The following is a 16,973-nucleotide window of genomic DNA, read 5'->3' on the forward strand; positions in this document are numbered from 1 at the left end:
TTCCAAAACACCTGAGTCCTAAATGACACTGCTTTACAAAGACCCAGGATGGATACTTTATGCCTCAGGGTATAACATGCTCAAATATAATGCTATTGTGCTTCTTTTTACAAGAAAATGCTGTGACCGTAGATTTAGTCTACGACTCTTCTTCCTCTTATTCTACTGGTTCTCATGTCATTTGACGATGGAGGTACTGTGAACTGGTTCTTACTCTCTGGCTGCTTCTCATACCAGGATCCAAAGCGACAGCCATGGAGTGTCTAGAGGCCATGGCATCCGGGCTTTACTCTGAAATCTTCATGATCCTCATTTCTTTAATAAACCGGTTAGTAATTCTGCCCTTTTGTATTTAGCTGACGCTGTATCACACTCAAACTGTCATGTTTTTGGTGTACTATTATATCAAGGAAATATGTAAAACAATTTCATATTAAGATAATTTCTTTGATTTTATAAATGTTAATTTTTAATGGGTTTAGTATGTTGTTCAAGACTTGGAGGCTTGGATTTACAGTAAGTTATAGTCATAGAATTGTTAGGAATAGAGGGGACAGAGGTTAAAGCCAGAGGTTATGCAGTGAGTGTAATCAATAAAAAGCTGTCCCGAATGCTTACATGCGTATATGTTTTTGCCCTGTGTGCTTCAGGGCCTTGAAGTCCAGCCAGCATTCTCTCTGCTCTCTGCTCATTGTGGACACGCCGGGCTTTCAGAACCCCCGGCTGGGGAAGCGTGACTGCGCCGCCACCTTCGAGGACCTCTGCCACAACTACGCTCAAGAACGTCTGCAGACTCTCTTCTACCAGCGCACCTTTGTTCAGGAGCTGGAGAGATACAAAGAGGTGAGGACAGGTGAAGCGTGATGCATACGTAGGGCCTCATTCACCTCCTGCTCCCTCTGACTGCTGCTTTCTCTAAGATATATCAACTCCAATCGTGTTTCCGTTCACACATCAGATGCACTATCCGTCCTACCTGTCACAAGCTGTGACAAGCCAAAGTAGTTCATGTGTTAGACCTTCTCATTAGCGATGCCAGTCTTCACCTCTTCTGCTGAGATCAAAGTTAAGTCACTCCTGACTGCCTTTGGGTGACACGCCCAGCTGCACAGCAGTAATGAAGGACCTATTCTTCTTTTGTCCTGCTTTGCTAGCAGGGTTGGACCGTAATAAACTGGACACAGAATTTAAGATATTTAAGGGACAAGTGATGGAGATTTTTCTTCCATTACTAACAAATATATGAATCCATTCCATCTGTCCCAACTCTAATCCCAGGAATAGTCATCTTATTAAAAAACCGAGGTGATAGTACCCTGAAGTTAACCAGAAATCCCTTTTCATATTACTTTTAATACTGTGAACAAAGATCCAGGGATTTCCCACCCACTTTCCCGACCACATCCTCTGCCCAGGAGAGAGGGAATTGAAGCGAAATGAAGCATTGCATAAAACAGAGTGGTGTAATTCTCTCTTGTCAGTACACCTAGAAAATATAAGAAGCTGTGAAACTGTCATCGTAAACTGGGTCAAACTCATTTAAACCAGCACACAGTGTAATGACGACGGTGACAGGCAGGTTAAACCGTGAGACGCACAACAGGCATATGCTTTATATTTCTGAATCCAATGCTGTTGAAGGCTGCGGCTGCTTGGGTAATTCGTTTTATGTGTGTTTCCTCTGCACATTGAGTCTCCACAGAGGAGAACAAAAGTCATTTAGGCTACGTCACAAACACAGTCAAGTTGAACACTGGCATCTGTCATGGCCACACTTTTAGCACTGCCAGCATTTTCAGCCATTTCTAGTACAGCCTGCACTTTGTCACTGTGAGCTGCTGCACACCCGTTTTGTTCTGGTGAAGGTAATTTAGTGTATTCATTTCCACTTTATTCCAGAAATCATTTCCATTTACCTACAGTGTAGAATCCCCCCCCAGTAATTTTAAAGGCCAGATTTGTTTTTTTATTACATCAAAATTGAAATATGTATTTTTTTTTATTTCAATATGTATTAAAACTGTAGGACTCTATGCTTTCTGGCACCTTCACGAGGCACGAGGCCACCCCTATAATAAAGGGGAATTAGGATTTCAAATGAATTGATGACTGGCAATTAACTGATGGGGATGCAACAAATAATTATAAAATTAATGGGTATCAATTTAGTATCTATTGATTAATTTATCATCATGTTTTTGATTAATTGAATACTTGGTTTTCTACAAAATGCCAGAAAATACTATTAAAAACGATTAAAATTTCTACAATCTACAATCTTAATCAGTTTCGTCACATTATTAGTCTAAAACCCAATATATTCACCTCTCCAATATTCTGTATATCACAAGGGAAAGTCCCTCTGAAATTTGCTGGAAACAACAAATTAAAAATGACAGAAATGATTTAATATTTAACAAAGCTGACAATTATTTTTCAAATTGATCAACTGAACTATCATCTTATTTTGAACTGGGACTCTTTGTAGTGGATTTCCAGGTTGTGTTGTTTACATTAGCATTGTCAGAGCAGAGGTTAGATAAAGGTCACGTCTCTGAGGACTAATAGCTGCATGGTTGTATTGAACCAGTCAACAACATTCAGTTCTGCAAACTCTTTTTCCATGTGTTATCTGAAACTAACACCTCAAGACTGTGGATCATTTCTTTGAGACAGCAACAATGACCAACACAGGTACTTTGGTTCTCTAAAACGGACAGTGGGCGTGGTTACACATCTTAACCTTCCGTACAACTGCACACCTTGAAGAACTGTTTCCTCATCATCTACTTGACCTTTTCTTGAATGGTGGGCTCTTCTCTCTAAACATATTTGTCTATGACCATGGAAAGGTATTCTTTAACCCAGGGCTCCAAACTACCTAGCATCTATTTAAATTCCTAAATAACTAAAAACTCATAAATTTTCTTTTCTTTTCACTTTTAAAAAAAACAACAGAACTCACATCTCCAATTTTCTGCTTTTTTGCAAGTTTGGCTTCATTAAAGAGTCTTTCAATCTGCTTGTGTGTCTTCCTCCAGGAGAACATAGAGCTTTCCTTGGATGACATGGAGCCCAGCACTTCTCTGTCTGTAGCAGTGGTAGACCAAGCATCAAGCCAAGCACTGGTAAGTCCAGTATTTTATTTTGTCTCTCATCTCCCTTTTCCCCTTAATATTATGCATGCACTTCCTACTTGCATAGTCATTTATTTTTTCTTGATATGCACAAATCTGTTTTTTTGGGATAATAACTCGCCTCTGAATGCGCATCAAAACACCGATGGGACTTGCCTTCCTTTTCACGATTTATTTTCACATGGTAATCTCTGGGTGTCCCTTTTTTAATTCAGCAGTGAATATTGGTTTTAAGCATCAGAAGTTTTCTCTATGCTCTTGGCAGAGGCTAGAATGAGAGGGTAGGAGCAAGAAAAGAAAGGTTAGAGAATTGACTTCAAGAAAGAAAATCAATGTTTGGCCTTTGCAGCCTATGATCTGCACCATGGAAACAGAAATGGCAGAGTTTAGAGAGTCATAGATCACTTTGCTCTAATTCCAATATGTTTGGTTTGAGTGCTTTACTTTTTAAAAGGTCCCCACTCTAATGGGAATGTCATCAGAAGTAGTGAACTGTAGTACATCACACTAAAACCAAAGGGGTGGGGGGTGGGGGGTGGGGGTGGGGGTGAAAACGCAGCTTCTTCAAAGTCATTTCTAAAGTCAACTCTAAAGATCTGTTGCTCAGAATGAAAAGATATTTTGATCAAAGATTTTTTTTCACTCTCAGACTCTTTTTTTCAGTTGTAGCTCAGATGTCCGTTATCACAAACAGCCTTAATGCTCGATTCATTGCAAGCCTCGTAGTTGTCATATGTCTCCTCCAAACTGATACTCTGTGTTGTATATGCAGTCAGTGTAGTGTGCGATGCTGATAAGGATGTCTCCAGTGCAACTTCCTGATAGCTGCGAAAACAGTTTTTGGTTGTGTGGGTCTAAGCCAGGGTTCCCAGAGTGGATTCAGACATGAGCTGTATGTTTCAAGAGGCAGACATCATTAGAAGTGAATGACAGTTTGAGTGATACATTTTTGGTGATTAGACTTCAATGACGAGAGGACATTTCATAGTGGGATGTCAAATAAATGTAGGAGATAGGACAGGACCACCTAGAGCCTGGTGGAAGGGCGGAGTAAGCAGATTCCAATTTATTTAAATGTCGCCAAATCACAACATAAGACATCTCAATGCATTAAACACAGGAACACAACAATTCCCCCATGAGTGACAGCTAGAAGGAAAAACCTTCTTTTAACAGGAAGAAACCCTCAGACAAAATGAGGCTCAGAGGTGGGTGGCCATCCGCCTCGACCGGCTGTGGTGAGGTGAGAACAGAGATGACTAATGTAAACTTAACTTGAGGGCTCATTGCGAAACCAGATGGATGAGGGGGTGATGGGGAGGAGGAGGGTTGCAGAATGAGAGAAATACGATGATATGTAAGAAAGATCATTGGGCAGGAATCTACAAGATTATGAATGAAGGATTTAGACAGTAGGAAAGTGGGAGTGAAAAAGGAAATAGAGCAGCACATATTCCCTATTGAACATACACATAAACTTCATTAACGTGGGGATTGTTTTCTCTGGAGCTGGTTTTAATCCCCCAAAACAACATTGGCTTATCCTAAATATCTTCGGATAAAAAGTTCACCTCTCAAACCAATGACATCGCTGAAAATTCAGAGATTCTGAAAATACAAAATATACAACATGGCTGCTGTTGTGTGTTTTACACTGCCCAGTAAGGTCACATGCACTCTGAGGGTAAGAAGACAACAAAACCCTTTTCCATGAGCTAATTCCATGATCATCAGTGCTGGAGTGGATTTTATTTTCTTCTCTGTGCTCACGTTAATTTAATTACTTTTTAATCCCTTCTCTCCCCGTTCTACTCTTTGTAGTCATGAATTCCTTTTTTTGTTTCCACTTTCATTATAAGGAAAAGCTAAATTGATGATGCTATTACTGCAGCAACCGCTGAAGGACACAGGGACCACAAATAATGTTGAAACTTTAACTTTCAGGGATAATAATATTCTCAGTCCTGTCCTAACTGGCTAAGACTGGGAAAATGAACAGCATGCTACTTTTTCTGACATCTAGGAGAACAGCTTATAGTAAATTAAACAGTGACTGCAGATGCCACAACCCAGATTTTGCTGAAATTTTAAAATAATTTTACATAAACAATTATTGTTTTTTGTTTACTCAGGAGGTGGACAAGTAAAAAAAAAAAAAAAGGCTTAAATATACTCAGTCATTGATTAATCAATGTGTTCCCATTAAATAACTAAAATGAGCCAAATGTCCTTGTGGTGAGGTGGTTTGGTGGGATACTCTTGGCAAAATGTAATCTTTTCTCAGGCAGACCTGTTAGTAAAGAGGGTCAAAGAGGTAAAATGGAAAGTAGAACTGAAAGTAAACCAGAACATTTTGTATCCCCGTTGGGACGTTAAGAAGGACCCATGACCTCTGAGCGTATGCGTTTGACAGGTTCGGACGGTTCGAACAGATGAGGCGCGGGGCCTGTTGTGGCTGATGGAGGAGGAGGCGCTGCAGCCCGGGGGATCGGAGGAAACACTGTTGGGACGTCTCTTTAGCTACTATGGGCCAGCTGAGGGCGAGAGTAAAGGCAAGGAGAGGACAACACACACACACACACACACACACACACACACACACACACACACACACACACACACACACACACACACACACACACACACACACACACACACACATTAGGTCACCCTTAAAGTTAATACCAAGCATCCAGCGAATGATCTTGAAACTGACATTACATGAACATTATGTTGGGTGTTTTGATGAGAAATATTACGCTATTTTGTATTATTTGTCTTTGCAGTATATAGTAACTCTTGCTGTTGAATTTTCACCAAACAAATTTTTTTTTAGTTTTTGAGATTTATCACAATCACTACCCTTTTCTTTCATAGTATACGACTGTGTCACAGTAAATGCTCTCTTCATAGCTACAGTGTAGATTGTACACAAAGCTCTGTATCTGCCAGTTATACCAGTATTATACTGTAGATGAGTCACAGACACTTTTTTCATGCACTGTATTTTGTTGACAACCTCGATGCCACTCACCAGTGTTACAGCTTTTAAAAATGTCCCCAATAGAACTCAGTGAAATTCAGGGAAAAATAGAGAGCACAGTGTCACTTCAGCCCTCCTAAACAACAGCTGGAGGCTTCACATTCAGACTCTTTATATGGGCCAGATTTGAGCTGTTTAGTTTATCAGCCATATCTCTTTGATAGGCCACCACATCATGCTTGAGGCACACCGTTGCAAATATTTATGACAGTACAATATGGATGATGTTTCACACTATAACTGCACGGACAAGCTAATGTGATCCATTAATATAAAGTCAATTAGGAGCAGACTGTGTGTTATTGTTTCTGTAGCACTAAAGTTTATGTAGGTCGGTGAGTAATCAGGACATGATCAATCTACTCATGATTGTTCATTTTTGTCATCTTCCTACATAGTGAGCATCCTAACAGTGAATCCTACGTTTACATCAGGTCACACGTTCCTGTTGAAGGGTGAGAAAGATCATCATTTCCTGCTGGGCCACAGTCACGGGACCGACTGGGTGGAGTACGATGCCCGCGGGTGGCTCAACAACGCCAAGCAGAATCCTGCCTCGACCAATGCTGCGAGCCTCCTGCAGGACTCCCAGAAGTAAGTATCACCCATGCAGAAGTGTATATAGTCAATTCTTACGAATCTTACTGAGTCACTGTATCTCTCGCAGGAAGATCCTCAGTTCGTTGTTCATGAGCCGAGCGGGTGGAGCCACTGTTTTGTCAGGTTCCATCGCCGGCCTCGAAGGTGTTTCCCAGCTGTCTTTGCGGCGGGCCACCAGCATGAGGAAGACCTTCACCACGGGGGTTGCTTCTATCAAGAAGAAGTCCTTGTGCATCCAGATAAAGCTTCAAGTGGTGAGAGGGGAGAAGATGGAACAAATCATTCAGTCATACTTTCGTGTGTTCGTCTACTAAACCTCAGCAGTGTGCTGGAGGTGTATTTGGGGCTGCGGGGGGCCACCGGGGCAACATAATAAAACACACAGGCTCTCGTTAATATGAAACACTGTAAATTTGTTTTGGAATCTAGTTTGGGCTTTGTGGCATTCACAAATTGCTTAATGCAGCTTAAAAGAAAAGTGATGAGATGAAGGCCAGTCGTTGGGCTGCAGCCAGACCAAATTATATTAAGCCTGTTGTTATAGAGATGAGCTCTGCGGCTGCTTTTTCTTCCAATCCCATTGCTTGAAAAGAACGCTGATCCCCAGATTACATTCACTGAATATTTACTGCATCATTATTAGATAATTATTATTCTTCTTTTTTTTTTTAACAATTAAAAAACTGGAAGCTGTTAGTCTTACATGGAAATGGACATTTATATAGAATGCAGTATTGAGTGTAAAGTAATACACATGCTCTTAAATAGGCTTTAAAAATGGAAATGATGAATTCAAATTTATTATCTGTCCTCGGGTTGTCATAGAGTTACTGAGTAATTGAGTGCTTCACTGCAGCACTGTACAGAATAAATTGTGTAACACTTGTGTGGGTGATACAAGAGATATTGGTTAATTCCTTTTAAATACAACATTTTAAGATATGTAGAGAATTTGATAGTTTAAAGTAAAGAAGTTAAGCTACTGATTATATGAAAATTCATCACTGGAAAATACCGCATTGACCATTGACCCGTTGACCTGTTGACCTGTTGACCCGTTCTAACCGGAGCCCCCTAACCCTTCTCCGTCTTCTCCAGGATGCTCTCCTTGACATGGTGCGGCGGTCCAGGATTCAATTTGTTCACTGCATATTGCCCAAGGCGGATGCCCTCAAGGCTCTGAGTGGATCGCTGTTCAAAGGAGGGGAGTGTGAGGCTCAAGGGGAGACTGGAGATCTGGGCTTAATGCAGCTCGATGTAGCCTTGCTCCGTGCTCAAATGCGTGGATCCAAGCTGCTTGATGCTCTACGGATCTACAGGCAAGGTGAGGTTAAATCACACACTTGGGGCAAGCAGCTAAAGAAAGACAGACCTCCTTGTCTATGTGTATTTGAAAAACAAAAATAAATCAAATGAAAATGACCTCAAAATAACAACTGCATGCTGCAAATATGTTTAGAAAATACTGTTCTCCAATACTGATTTTCACAGGCTACCCTGACCACATGGTCTTCTCCGAGTTTCGCCGGCGCTTTGACGTCCTGGCGCCGCACCTCACCAAGAAGCTGGGGAGGAATTACATCGTGAAGGACGAAAAGAGAGTGAGTCCATCATTACAGCTCTGCCAGTGGCCAAGCACGGTCAAGATTAATGTTGTGTAGAGGCAGCTTCATTACATCTGCTCCTGATTTGTCAGCAGCCAACTGACAGAGAAATAAACCTTCATCAGAGCTATAGTAATGACCTAATCAACTTAGCCTCATCACTATCACGCCCGTGAAAGAAGCAGATCAGTATTGTGGCTCGGAAAGTGCTTCATTGCAATCAAAGCTAGAAAATAGCATTCAGTTAGATCTTTTGTAATCTGGTCTTTGGAAAGTAGCACCAAGGTTTTCCTAGTTTACTTCAACAGTACTGGTGATTTTCTACTTTTTGTTTTAAAGTGATCAATAATGACCGTAACATGAAGCCTAGTTTGAGTGTTATTGTTACGAACTATGACTGAAGGTGCGCTGTGCATTTGTCCTCTGCAAGAAAAGCCTCAGTTGAAGAGCAGTGGTGAAAAAAATCAACAAAAGTTGGTTTCTTGAGAGAAATGGGGGAGAGAGAGAGTGAAAGAATGGGGTTAAGGGAGAGTATAGCTCTTTTCCCCTGTGTCGGCGTATTGAGGCTGAGTTTCTGTGGAAACAGCGGCAAACAAAAGCCCCTCAGTATTCATGGCAAACCTCTCCTGGTGTAATCTAGAGGTGGTCTTTCGGGGCTGGAGGCTCAAATAGAGACACAACAATACACCTACAGTATACACAGGATGGGAGATGGACAAAGAGGGGAGAGGGCTCCGGGCTGGCTGATGGTGCGTCGCTTCATAGGATGTGTGTGTTCGAAGCTGTAATAGGGGGCTGACAACACCAGGGGGTCATGACGAATAAGCCAAGAGCAGGTGGATTCTGGGGGACAAGTTGTAATTGGTTTGTGGAGGTTCTGAGGAGCCAAACTTTTTCCTGTGCCGGCTGAGTTATTTTCAAAACAAAATCCAGTTGGGAATGGATGCGAGACAAGAGGGAAAACTGCACTGTTCCATTAATTTAACATCACAACTTAGGGGAACTGTGGACGACTGCAATGTTACCGTGTCAGTATAAGTTCCCTCAGGATCCAGCTGTTGAAAGCCTAAGTGTGTGTGTGTGTGTGTGTGTGTGTGTGTGTGTGTGTGTGTGTGTGTGTGTGTGTGTGTGTGTGTGTGTGTGTGTGTGTGCGTGCGTGTGCGTGTGCGTGTGCCTTTTCCCAGGCTGTGGAAGAACTACTGGAGTCCTTGGATTTGGAGAAGAGCAGCTACCACATGGGTCTGAGTAGGGTGAGTAATCTTAAACAAGTAAACAGCTTTAAAATGATTGGATAAACCTTTGCTGTGAATCGCTGCCAGTTTCTCTCCACTCTTTTAAACTCCAACAACAGAACCACAGTACATAGCTTTTTCCTTTTGAATGACACTTGCTGTCTGGGGAAGTGTGTCTTTCATTACACCTGTCCCTCTTTGAAGTTTGTTTACCATCCCTTTTTGGAGGGTTGCCAAGCCTTGTCCCTTCTTCTAGTCTTTTAGCCAGTTGCTACCCTAGAGGCATGTCTCTACCCTGCCCGACTACGTGACCACAATTCCCTCTTTCTTTTCAGGTCATTAGAGCAAATTCTCACAACTGATGGCCCTCTTTATTTTCCTCCGTGACTGTTGTAAGGTAATCACAGCAAACACTGCTTAGAAACGGAGGTCTAATCCTGTCAGCTGGAAAGTGGCCATCAGCCAAGAAGGAAATCAAAGAGAACAACAATGCATAAAACAGTGGAATTTGCGCCCGTAGTTATGTGATGTGCGTACAAGGCCCTTTTAAAATACGACACAATAATGGTTTGGAGGCAGCTTCATATGGTGCCACACTTTGGAGTGTGAAAGGGGCTCAGAAGTAGACAAGCGCAGTTGGCCATTCACAAAGCATTCCAGTGGTGTCTAAGCAACCCGTCTCACTTGCATGCCAATTACACCAACCCCAAATAACCTTACAGCAGTGGATTCAAAGCTCTTGACGGGATAAAATCTGCCATTAGAGATAGCCACATGTCTAAAAACAGCTGAGCTGCACACATGCTGGAAAGTACAACATGCTTCTGCTGATGAAAGACAAACAGGTTTCTGCTCAAGTCCCACTAAGAAATTTGAAAAGTAATATTCACTGATGTCATTGAAGGCATTCCTCCTGCCTGCTGGTATGCAGATTTCCCTTCTAAAGCTGCTCGATCATTTCCAGTTTCTGCTTTGTTAACAGATCACATATGGATTCTGTAATTCATAAAGCACTGGAACTTGTGTAGAGAGACCTTCAGTGGAGACAGTTTTTCTGTCATCATCCATCCTTTTTAATAGCTTGCTGCCATCATATCTGGAATATATTTGCAGTAGCTAATTCCTCTGAGGTATAGACAGGCCGTGACGTGATCTGCTTTCTGTTGGCTGTTTACCTGTGTTTTACCTTTGGCCCAGATTAGAAACAGACAAGGCTGATTATCCGAGATAATAACTTAATCACAGCTCTCTCACTTAGATAAGACTCTCTTGTCTGTGGATTACACTGTTTCTTATTGATTTATTGCTTCAGTGCATTTATTTACTTTTTAACTCACTTCTCATTTATTTTTGCTGCTGTATTTCACACTAAAGCAGGTCCTCCAGATCTAATTTCCTCTTGGCTAAAATAAGCATCAAATGGTACCTCAACAATTTCACACTTTGCTAATCAGTATTTGTAAGTGATTGTTTCTTGCTCAAGTTGTTCTTCAGAGCTGGAACCCTGGCTAAGCTGGAGGAGCAGAGGGATGAGCAGACCAAACGCAATCTAACCCTCTTCCAAGCTGCCTGTAGAGGTTACCTGGCACGGCAAGCCTTCAAGAAGAGGAAGGTAGGCTAGACATTACACTGCAAAGAATGGATCAATCTACAGTTGCTCTAAGTTGAAATCACCAACCATATATTTATATTCTGCAGCGTAACATAATTGTGATTAGTTGTATTACAAATATTTTTCTTAGGCCGATCTCCTTGCACCACATACCCCAAAATAAGCACACACTTGTCTGCACAGACACTCATTTAGCCTATACTGCTAACTTTGTGTCCATTTGCTAAAGATAGTGTATTGCTAATGGGTTAAATCATTGAGAAACAATTGTCACAATGTCATCACAAATGATCACAATTGACAGGGAGAAAGGATGTTGGACAAACAAATTAGTGTTTCCCAGCATGCCTTCTTCCTTTGTAACTAACCTAGAATGAAGCAACCATTTGAAATAGGCCCGAGTGATGGGTAGACATAATGGCCCATTTATTTTTAATAAAATGAGCAGTTTTGGAATATTACAAAAAAGATACACAACATAGGCTATGACTTACACCCATAAATGTCATACACGAGGTGGGAAGGTGGTATAGCTATCCCAATCCGTAAAGATTCCACTTATGTTTTTGAATGGTTATGAAAACTGTGTGAAACAGTTTGAGTGCAAGATGACCCGCACCTGACAGCCTCTGGACCCTGGTGCGCAACACTGGTTGGACCATTGATAGTTACCCCATTTCTTATCTCAATTCAGTAAGGTTATATTTATTTATCACAAATTCAATCTACTCAGATGGACTCACTTCAATGTGAGCAGCAAGATACAAACGCAAAAGTAAATTTGATATTTGCAAAAGTATCGAGGTCTGTTTTGTTCCACAGGTGGAGTAGATGAAGTAGGTCAAAAAGGTGCACAGAATGTGAGCTTCAGAGTTGAGAGCTAATTATAGCGCCCGTTTGCTCGGCTCTTGGGGTAGATCTAACCAGCTCGGTTGTAAATCCTCAGCTAATTACAAATAAGTTCTTTAAATCTATTGCCCACACCCCCTCCATCCCTGTAATCCATCCAATCAGCTCTCCCAAGGGGATATTTGATAATGACACGTCCATTTCTATTACATTATATCAGCCTGCTCCCCTTTAAATGCAGCCTTATCAAACGTGCTGCTGACTCACACACCCATCTGCTCCACTCATCTTCCATTTTTCTCCCAGCATGTGTGGGTCTCTCTCTGCACCTCATACATGTCCTCTTGTGATATATGGAGCCCTGCAGTATCCTGCTCCCTCTCTGTGATTACTATTTAAGTGAATGTGCCGCTCTGGCTGGCTTGTGATGAACCAGCAGAAACAGAATCAACGCGATGCTCTCCATCCACTATGACATGCTGTTAAGGAGTAGATATCTTGTTCACTTGTATATGATGCAGTAAAACTATTAAATTGTCATCTTTGCAACAACGTAAATCAATATGATCTTTTATATGAGTGGACTTCCAACTCTCTACTGTTGTTACAGGAGTTATTAAGAGTTAGAGGAATGGATGATTCAAACTGGAGAACTGATACATTTTGTTTATTAAGTTCAAAGGACATTATTCATTCACTAAAGCGGGCTAAGAACCTGGTCCTTCACAATCTGACAGAGCAGCAAAGAACCATTCAAAATTGCTCGGCAACTGTGCAATTACAAAATCCATTAGCAAAGAATTATTTATTTTTCTTATGCCTTTTAACCTCTGCAAATGTATCTTCAATAGAAAGATAAGACTTTATTTGCTCTCAATTTGATTGATTTTAAACTCAATTTAAGTTGGCAAGGTACCATACAGGTATGGTTGTATTGACAGCTACCACAGATTGGAGATGTTTATATAAACTGTTTACATGATAATGCACATTACTTTCATACCTGGTTCAGTTAAAAAAATGAAATCAATTTGATTAAATTTAAAATAACTTAAATCATCCCTGGTGAAAGCAGAGCCCACACACATGCACAGACACACATTTTAATAAAATACCTATACTGTAAAGGACTTGTTTTTGGTAAATATATAATATTTTCGTAAGAGTTAGATGAAAAGATTGATACAGCTGTTTATATAGCAAATGTGAATTTACTGCAAGCATCCAGTTATCTTAGATAAGGATGAGACACAAAGGAAAACAGCGAGTGTGGCTCTTCCTAGAGGTAACAAAATCAACTTACTGACTGCCAAGAAACACTCTGGCACATAACCTCCCCTTAAAACCAGGCTAGGCTAGATGGTTCACCCTTATTTCCAGTCTCTTAGCTGTGCTAAACTGACTGGCTCACCACTAGTCTAATGAACAAATATAAAAGTGGTTTCAGGCTTCTACTCTAACCCATGTTAGGGAATACTGTAAGTATTTAAATGTAAAACTGACAATGCATCAGACAAATTATGAGGATTTTTGTTTTTGTTTTTTTTGTTTTACAGTTTGAGTAAATTAACCATCTGGGAAAATAAATAAATAAAATACCCTGAAGAAATTATAAATCAGGTATTCCAGTCATTCCCACAGTGTAATTGTAACAGCTTATGATAACAACAAAGTTCACTGATAAGATATTTTGATTAAAAAGTCACTGGAGCTTGTGCTTCTAACATTATGTTACTGTACATGTCCATGCACTGCAATAGTCCAATCATACTTTGGAAACTTCCAGTCTTTCCAATTATGAAATCAAAATCAAGTCATAGAAGTTATTGTTTTTTAGACTTGGCTTTGTTACATTTACACAGTTTGACAAGGAGGAGGACCTAAACGCACAACACTGAGGCAGGAATCCAAAGCATATTAGCTTTTCAGGTTAACCAACAAACAAACACTCAAGTGAAAGCATGAACTGGAAACAGGTTAATGCAATTCACGAGAAAACAGAAGCTGTGGGAACACAAACAACGTGGCAACTGAAAGAGACAAGAGGCAGAGTTAAATACAGAGTGCTGATGGGCTAATGAGACACAGGTGAGCACAAGAAGTGGTTGGAAAAAAAACACCTGGGCAGGGACTGAGGTGAGATGACGGATTTCAAAGTAAAACAGGAAACCCAACAAACTAAAATGCTCCAAAGTTACTCCATCATAAAATTCACCAAAATATACATACAATTTTAACATTATTAGATCAATGTCTGCAGTCAAGTGCATGAAATGTTCTCTGGACAGAAAACAGATGTGAAAATGCGCAATGCTAAAACTATTTTGCTTCCTCCTTGCTACCCTTTTTGTAATATGCTACTCAAACAACTACAGTTTGCCAGATTAATTTCTATTCAGCTGTTTTATTTGTCTGGTAAATACAGTTTCTCCTTGCAATAATTATCTGAAGGGCATTTTCCCCCCACTGATTCTCTTTCTGTTTATATTATTCCTGATTCAATTAGTCAACACCCGAGTTGGGGAACAGATGAAGGACTGTGGTGGATTATTGAACGATTTCCATCTTTCCCGCTCTGCACAGCAAAGATTTACAGAGCGTGTTGCTGTTGAATCTTAGTATAATCATTGTATAATAACATCCACTTGCACCCTCGCTGTTATCCTGATATGCCTCTGTGAAAACTGATAGGCCTGTATTGCCTCTCACGCTGTTTGAAGTATCCAGTGTTAGCGGGTACAGTAGTTGGTAATTTGCCTCTGGAACAGTGCGAATGAGTTCTGGTGAAGCCTCTCAGACACTTGCTGCTTGATGTATATGGATGTGACGGGAAGTCGCAAGTTCGCTTGATTGATGTTCCCTGGCATGTTAACCTTGTGAAGCTGTGCCAAGCCCATGTGACATTAAATGACAAAGCCACAATTTTTCTTGTTTTTTTTACCCCATCCTCATTCAGCTGTCTCCTCAAGGGGACAACCTGACATTTTGAAAGTCTGTTATTTTGCCTCAGCAGGCACTTACCGTATTGGGAGTTTTGTCCTTCAGGTGCCCTACACATATATTAATTTTTTATTATTTGCATTGAATCAGCACACAGCAGCACACATAAACTAGCTTTAACCTCAACAGCTGTCATGCTGTATGTCTCACATGTACACAGACATGCCTGTGTACCTGTAGGTAGACACACACAGTAAAACACGTCTATATGTGTCAAACATTGAGAAAGAGAATAGAAAACAGGTTTTGTGTTTCTTAATCCTGGCTCACGATTGTAATTCACATCATGACGTTTTACAGTTGTCACACCCTCTTAATGTGATATGAATACCAAAATGCTTATCCACGGCGCTCATGTAGTATCATCTCTTGTTTGTTTTCCATTCAATTCAGACTAAATATGACAAGTGAGACCTGTTTAAATCTTCTGTCAGAGATTTGCTCCATTTTGCTCCGCGTTACGGCTTTCACTGTGTGACAAATCCTAATTGGTCATAGAGAGTACCTTCAGGGCAAAATGTACCTGATGCTGAGAATTGTGTTGCTCTAATTGGGTTTGCCCGTAATCTGCTGCTGCTAGAGAGCCTCATGCATAAGCAGCATGGAAATCGTGTAATACTTGGAAATAGCTGCCAACGTGTTTGATTTAATTAATCAAAAATTAGCTTCCAGCCTTGGAACACACTGCATAAAGTCTCTAGAGGAGGCTGGCAAGTCCTGGGATATCTGCTCGCCCATACACAGACAATATAAGAAGGGAAGAATGCAGTGTTGTTGTTTTTAAAATAATGTTCATCAGTGGTGAGGATGACACGGTGACAGGAGATGAGTTTCACAAAGCATTTAATCCAGTGAGGAATTAAGAGTTTTCTGACATTGTTTCATGGACCTCTCCACTGTTATTATGTGCATTACATTCTGTCTGCAGTTAAACTTTTGTTTCCATTTAGTGCAATTAACAACATGTACTGGACATACTACTGCAGAAAATGTATTGATATATGTTGTCTTGATTATGAAGGATTTAGTTGTATCAGAGGATCATTTAGAGATACATTTGGAAGAGATTACATAATACCACTGCACGGTCTGTAATAATAATAATAATAATAATAATAATAATAATAATAATAATAATAATAATAATAATAATAATAATAATAATGAACTTTATTTGTATAGCACCTTTCATAAAAGAAATGCAGCTCAAAGTGCTTTACATTCACTTATAATAGATATGAAGGAATGTAAAAACATGTTAAAATGTCATCTAAAAATGAAAAGAATAAATAAATAAATGCATAATAAGAAATCAAATTAAATACATGACCACACATTAATATAAAATCCCGGCTGTTCCTGGGAACCTCCAATAAACCAGCAGTAGATGATTGCAGTATTCTTGAATGCACATAGTTAACCAGAAAGTTAGCAATGTAATTTGGTCCGAGGCCATTAGTACCTTTGCATATGAGGACGAGGACCCTAAAGTCAATCCTGTGTGTCACAGGTGGCCAGTGCAGAGCAGCTAGAACTGAGCTGATGTGCTCTTGGTTCTGGTTAACAGTTGAGCTGCAGAGTTTTGAATGAGCTAAAGTTTCTGTTGTTTTATTTATTTAGGACAGTAAAAAGCGCATTACAATAATTCAGTCAGCTAGAAATGAAGGCATGAATCAGCTTTTCAGCATCTGTCTGATTAATAAATGGGCATATCTTGGCCTTTTTAAGATGGAAAAATTAGGTTTCCGTTTACTTTGTTAATGTGGGCCCTGAAACTTAAATCTGAGTCTAAGATAACACCAAGACTTATCACCTCCGATTTTATGCCCCAGATTATTTACCAGTCAATTCTGTGGTAGCACACTGCAACAAATGCCATCATTTTACGTATGCGTT

At 40.3% G+C, this 16,973-nt stretch overlaps 1 protein-coding gene across 3 annotated transcripts in view; it reads left to right on the top strand.

Moving 5' to 3' along the window:
• Nucleotides 1-16,973, top strand: part of LOC138622071 (unconventional myosin-XVIIIa-like) — a 52,389-nt gene that overhangs the window by 14,428 nt on the left and 20,988 nt on the right. For all 3 annotated transcript variants that reach the window (XM_069700541.1, XM_069700538.1, XM_069700539.1), the window contains 10 exons: nt 238-328; nt 651-843; nt 3,042-3,128; nt 5,551-5,689; nt 6,615-6,774; nt 6,848-7,034; nt 7,879-8,104; nt 8,272-8,381; nt 9,569-9,634; nt 11,100-11,228. In XM_069700541.1, the coding sequence (XP_069556642.1) occupies nt 238-328; nt 651-843; nt 3,042-3,128; nt 5,551-5,689; nt 6,615-6,774; nt 6,848-7,034; nt 7,879-8,104; nt 8,272-8,381; nt 9,569-9,634; nt 11,100-11,228 (1,388 nt within the window). The remainder of the gene's footprint in view (nt 1-237; nt 329-650; nt 844-3,041; nt 3,129-5,550; nt 5,690-6,614; nt 6,775-6,847; nt 7,035-7,878; nt 8,105-8,271; nt 8,382-9,568; nt 9,635-11,099; nt 11,229-16,973) is intronic.

The sequence above is a fragment of the Brachyistius frenatus genome, unplaced genomic scaffold, assembly GCF_029030835.1.
Source record: "Brachyistius frenatus isolate BFR_SWC_R1_liver_20210118 unplaced genomic scaffold, ASM2903083v1 Contig_34, whole genome shotgun sequence".
Lineage (NCBI taxonomy): Eukaryota > Metazoa > Chordata > Actinopteri > Embiotocidae > Brachyistius > Brachyistius frenatus.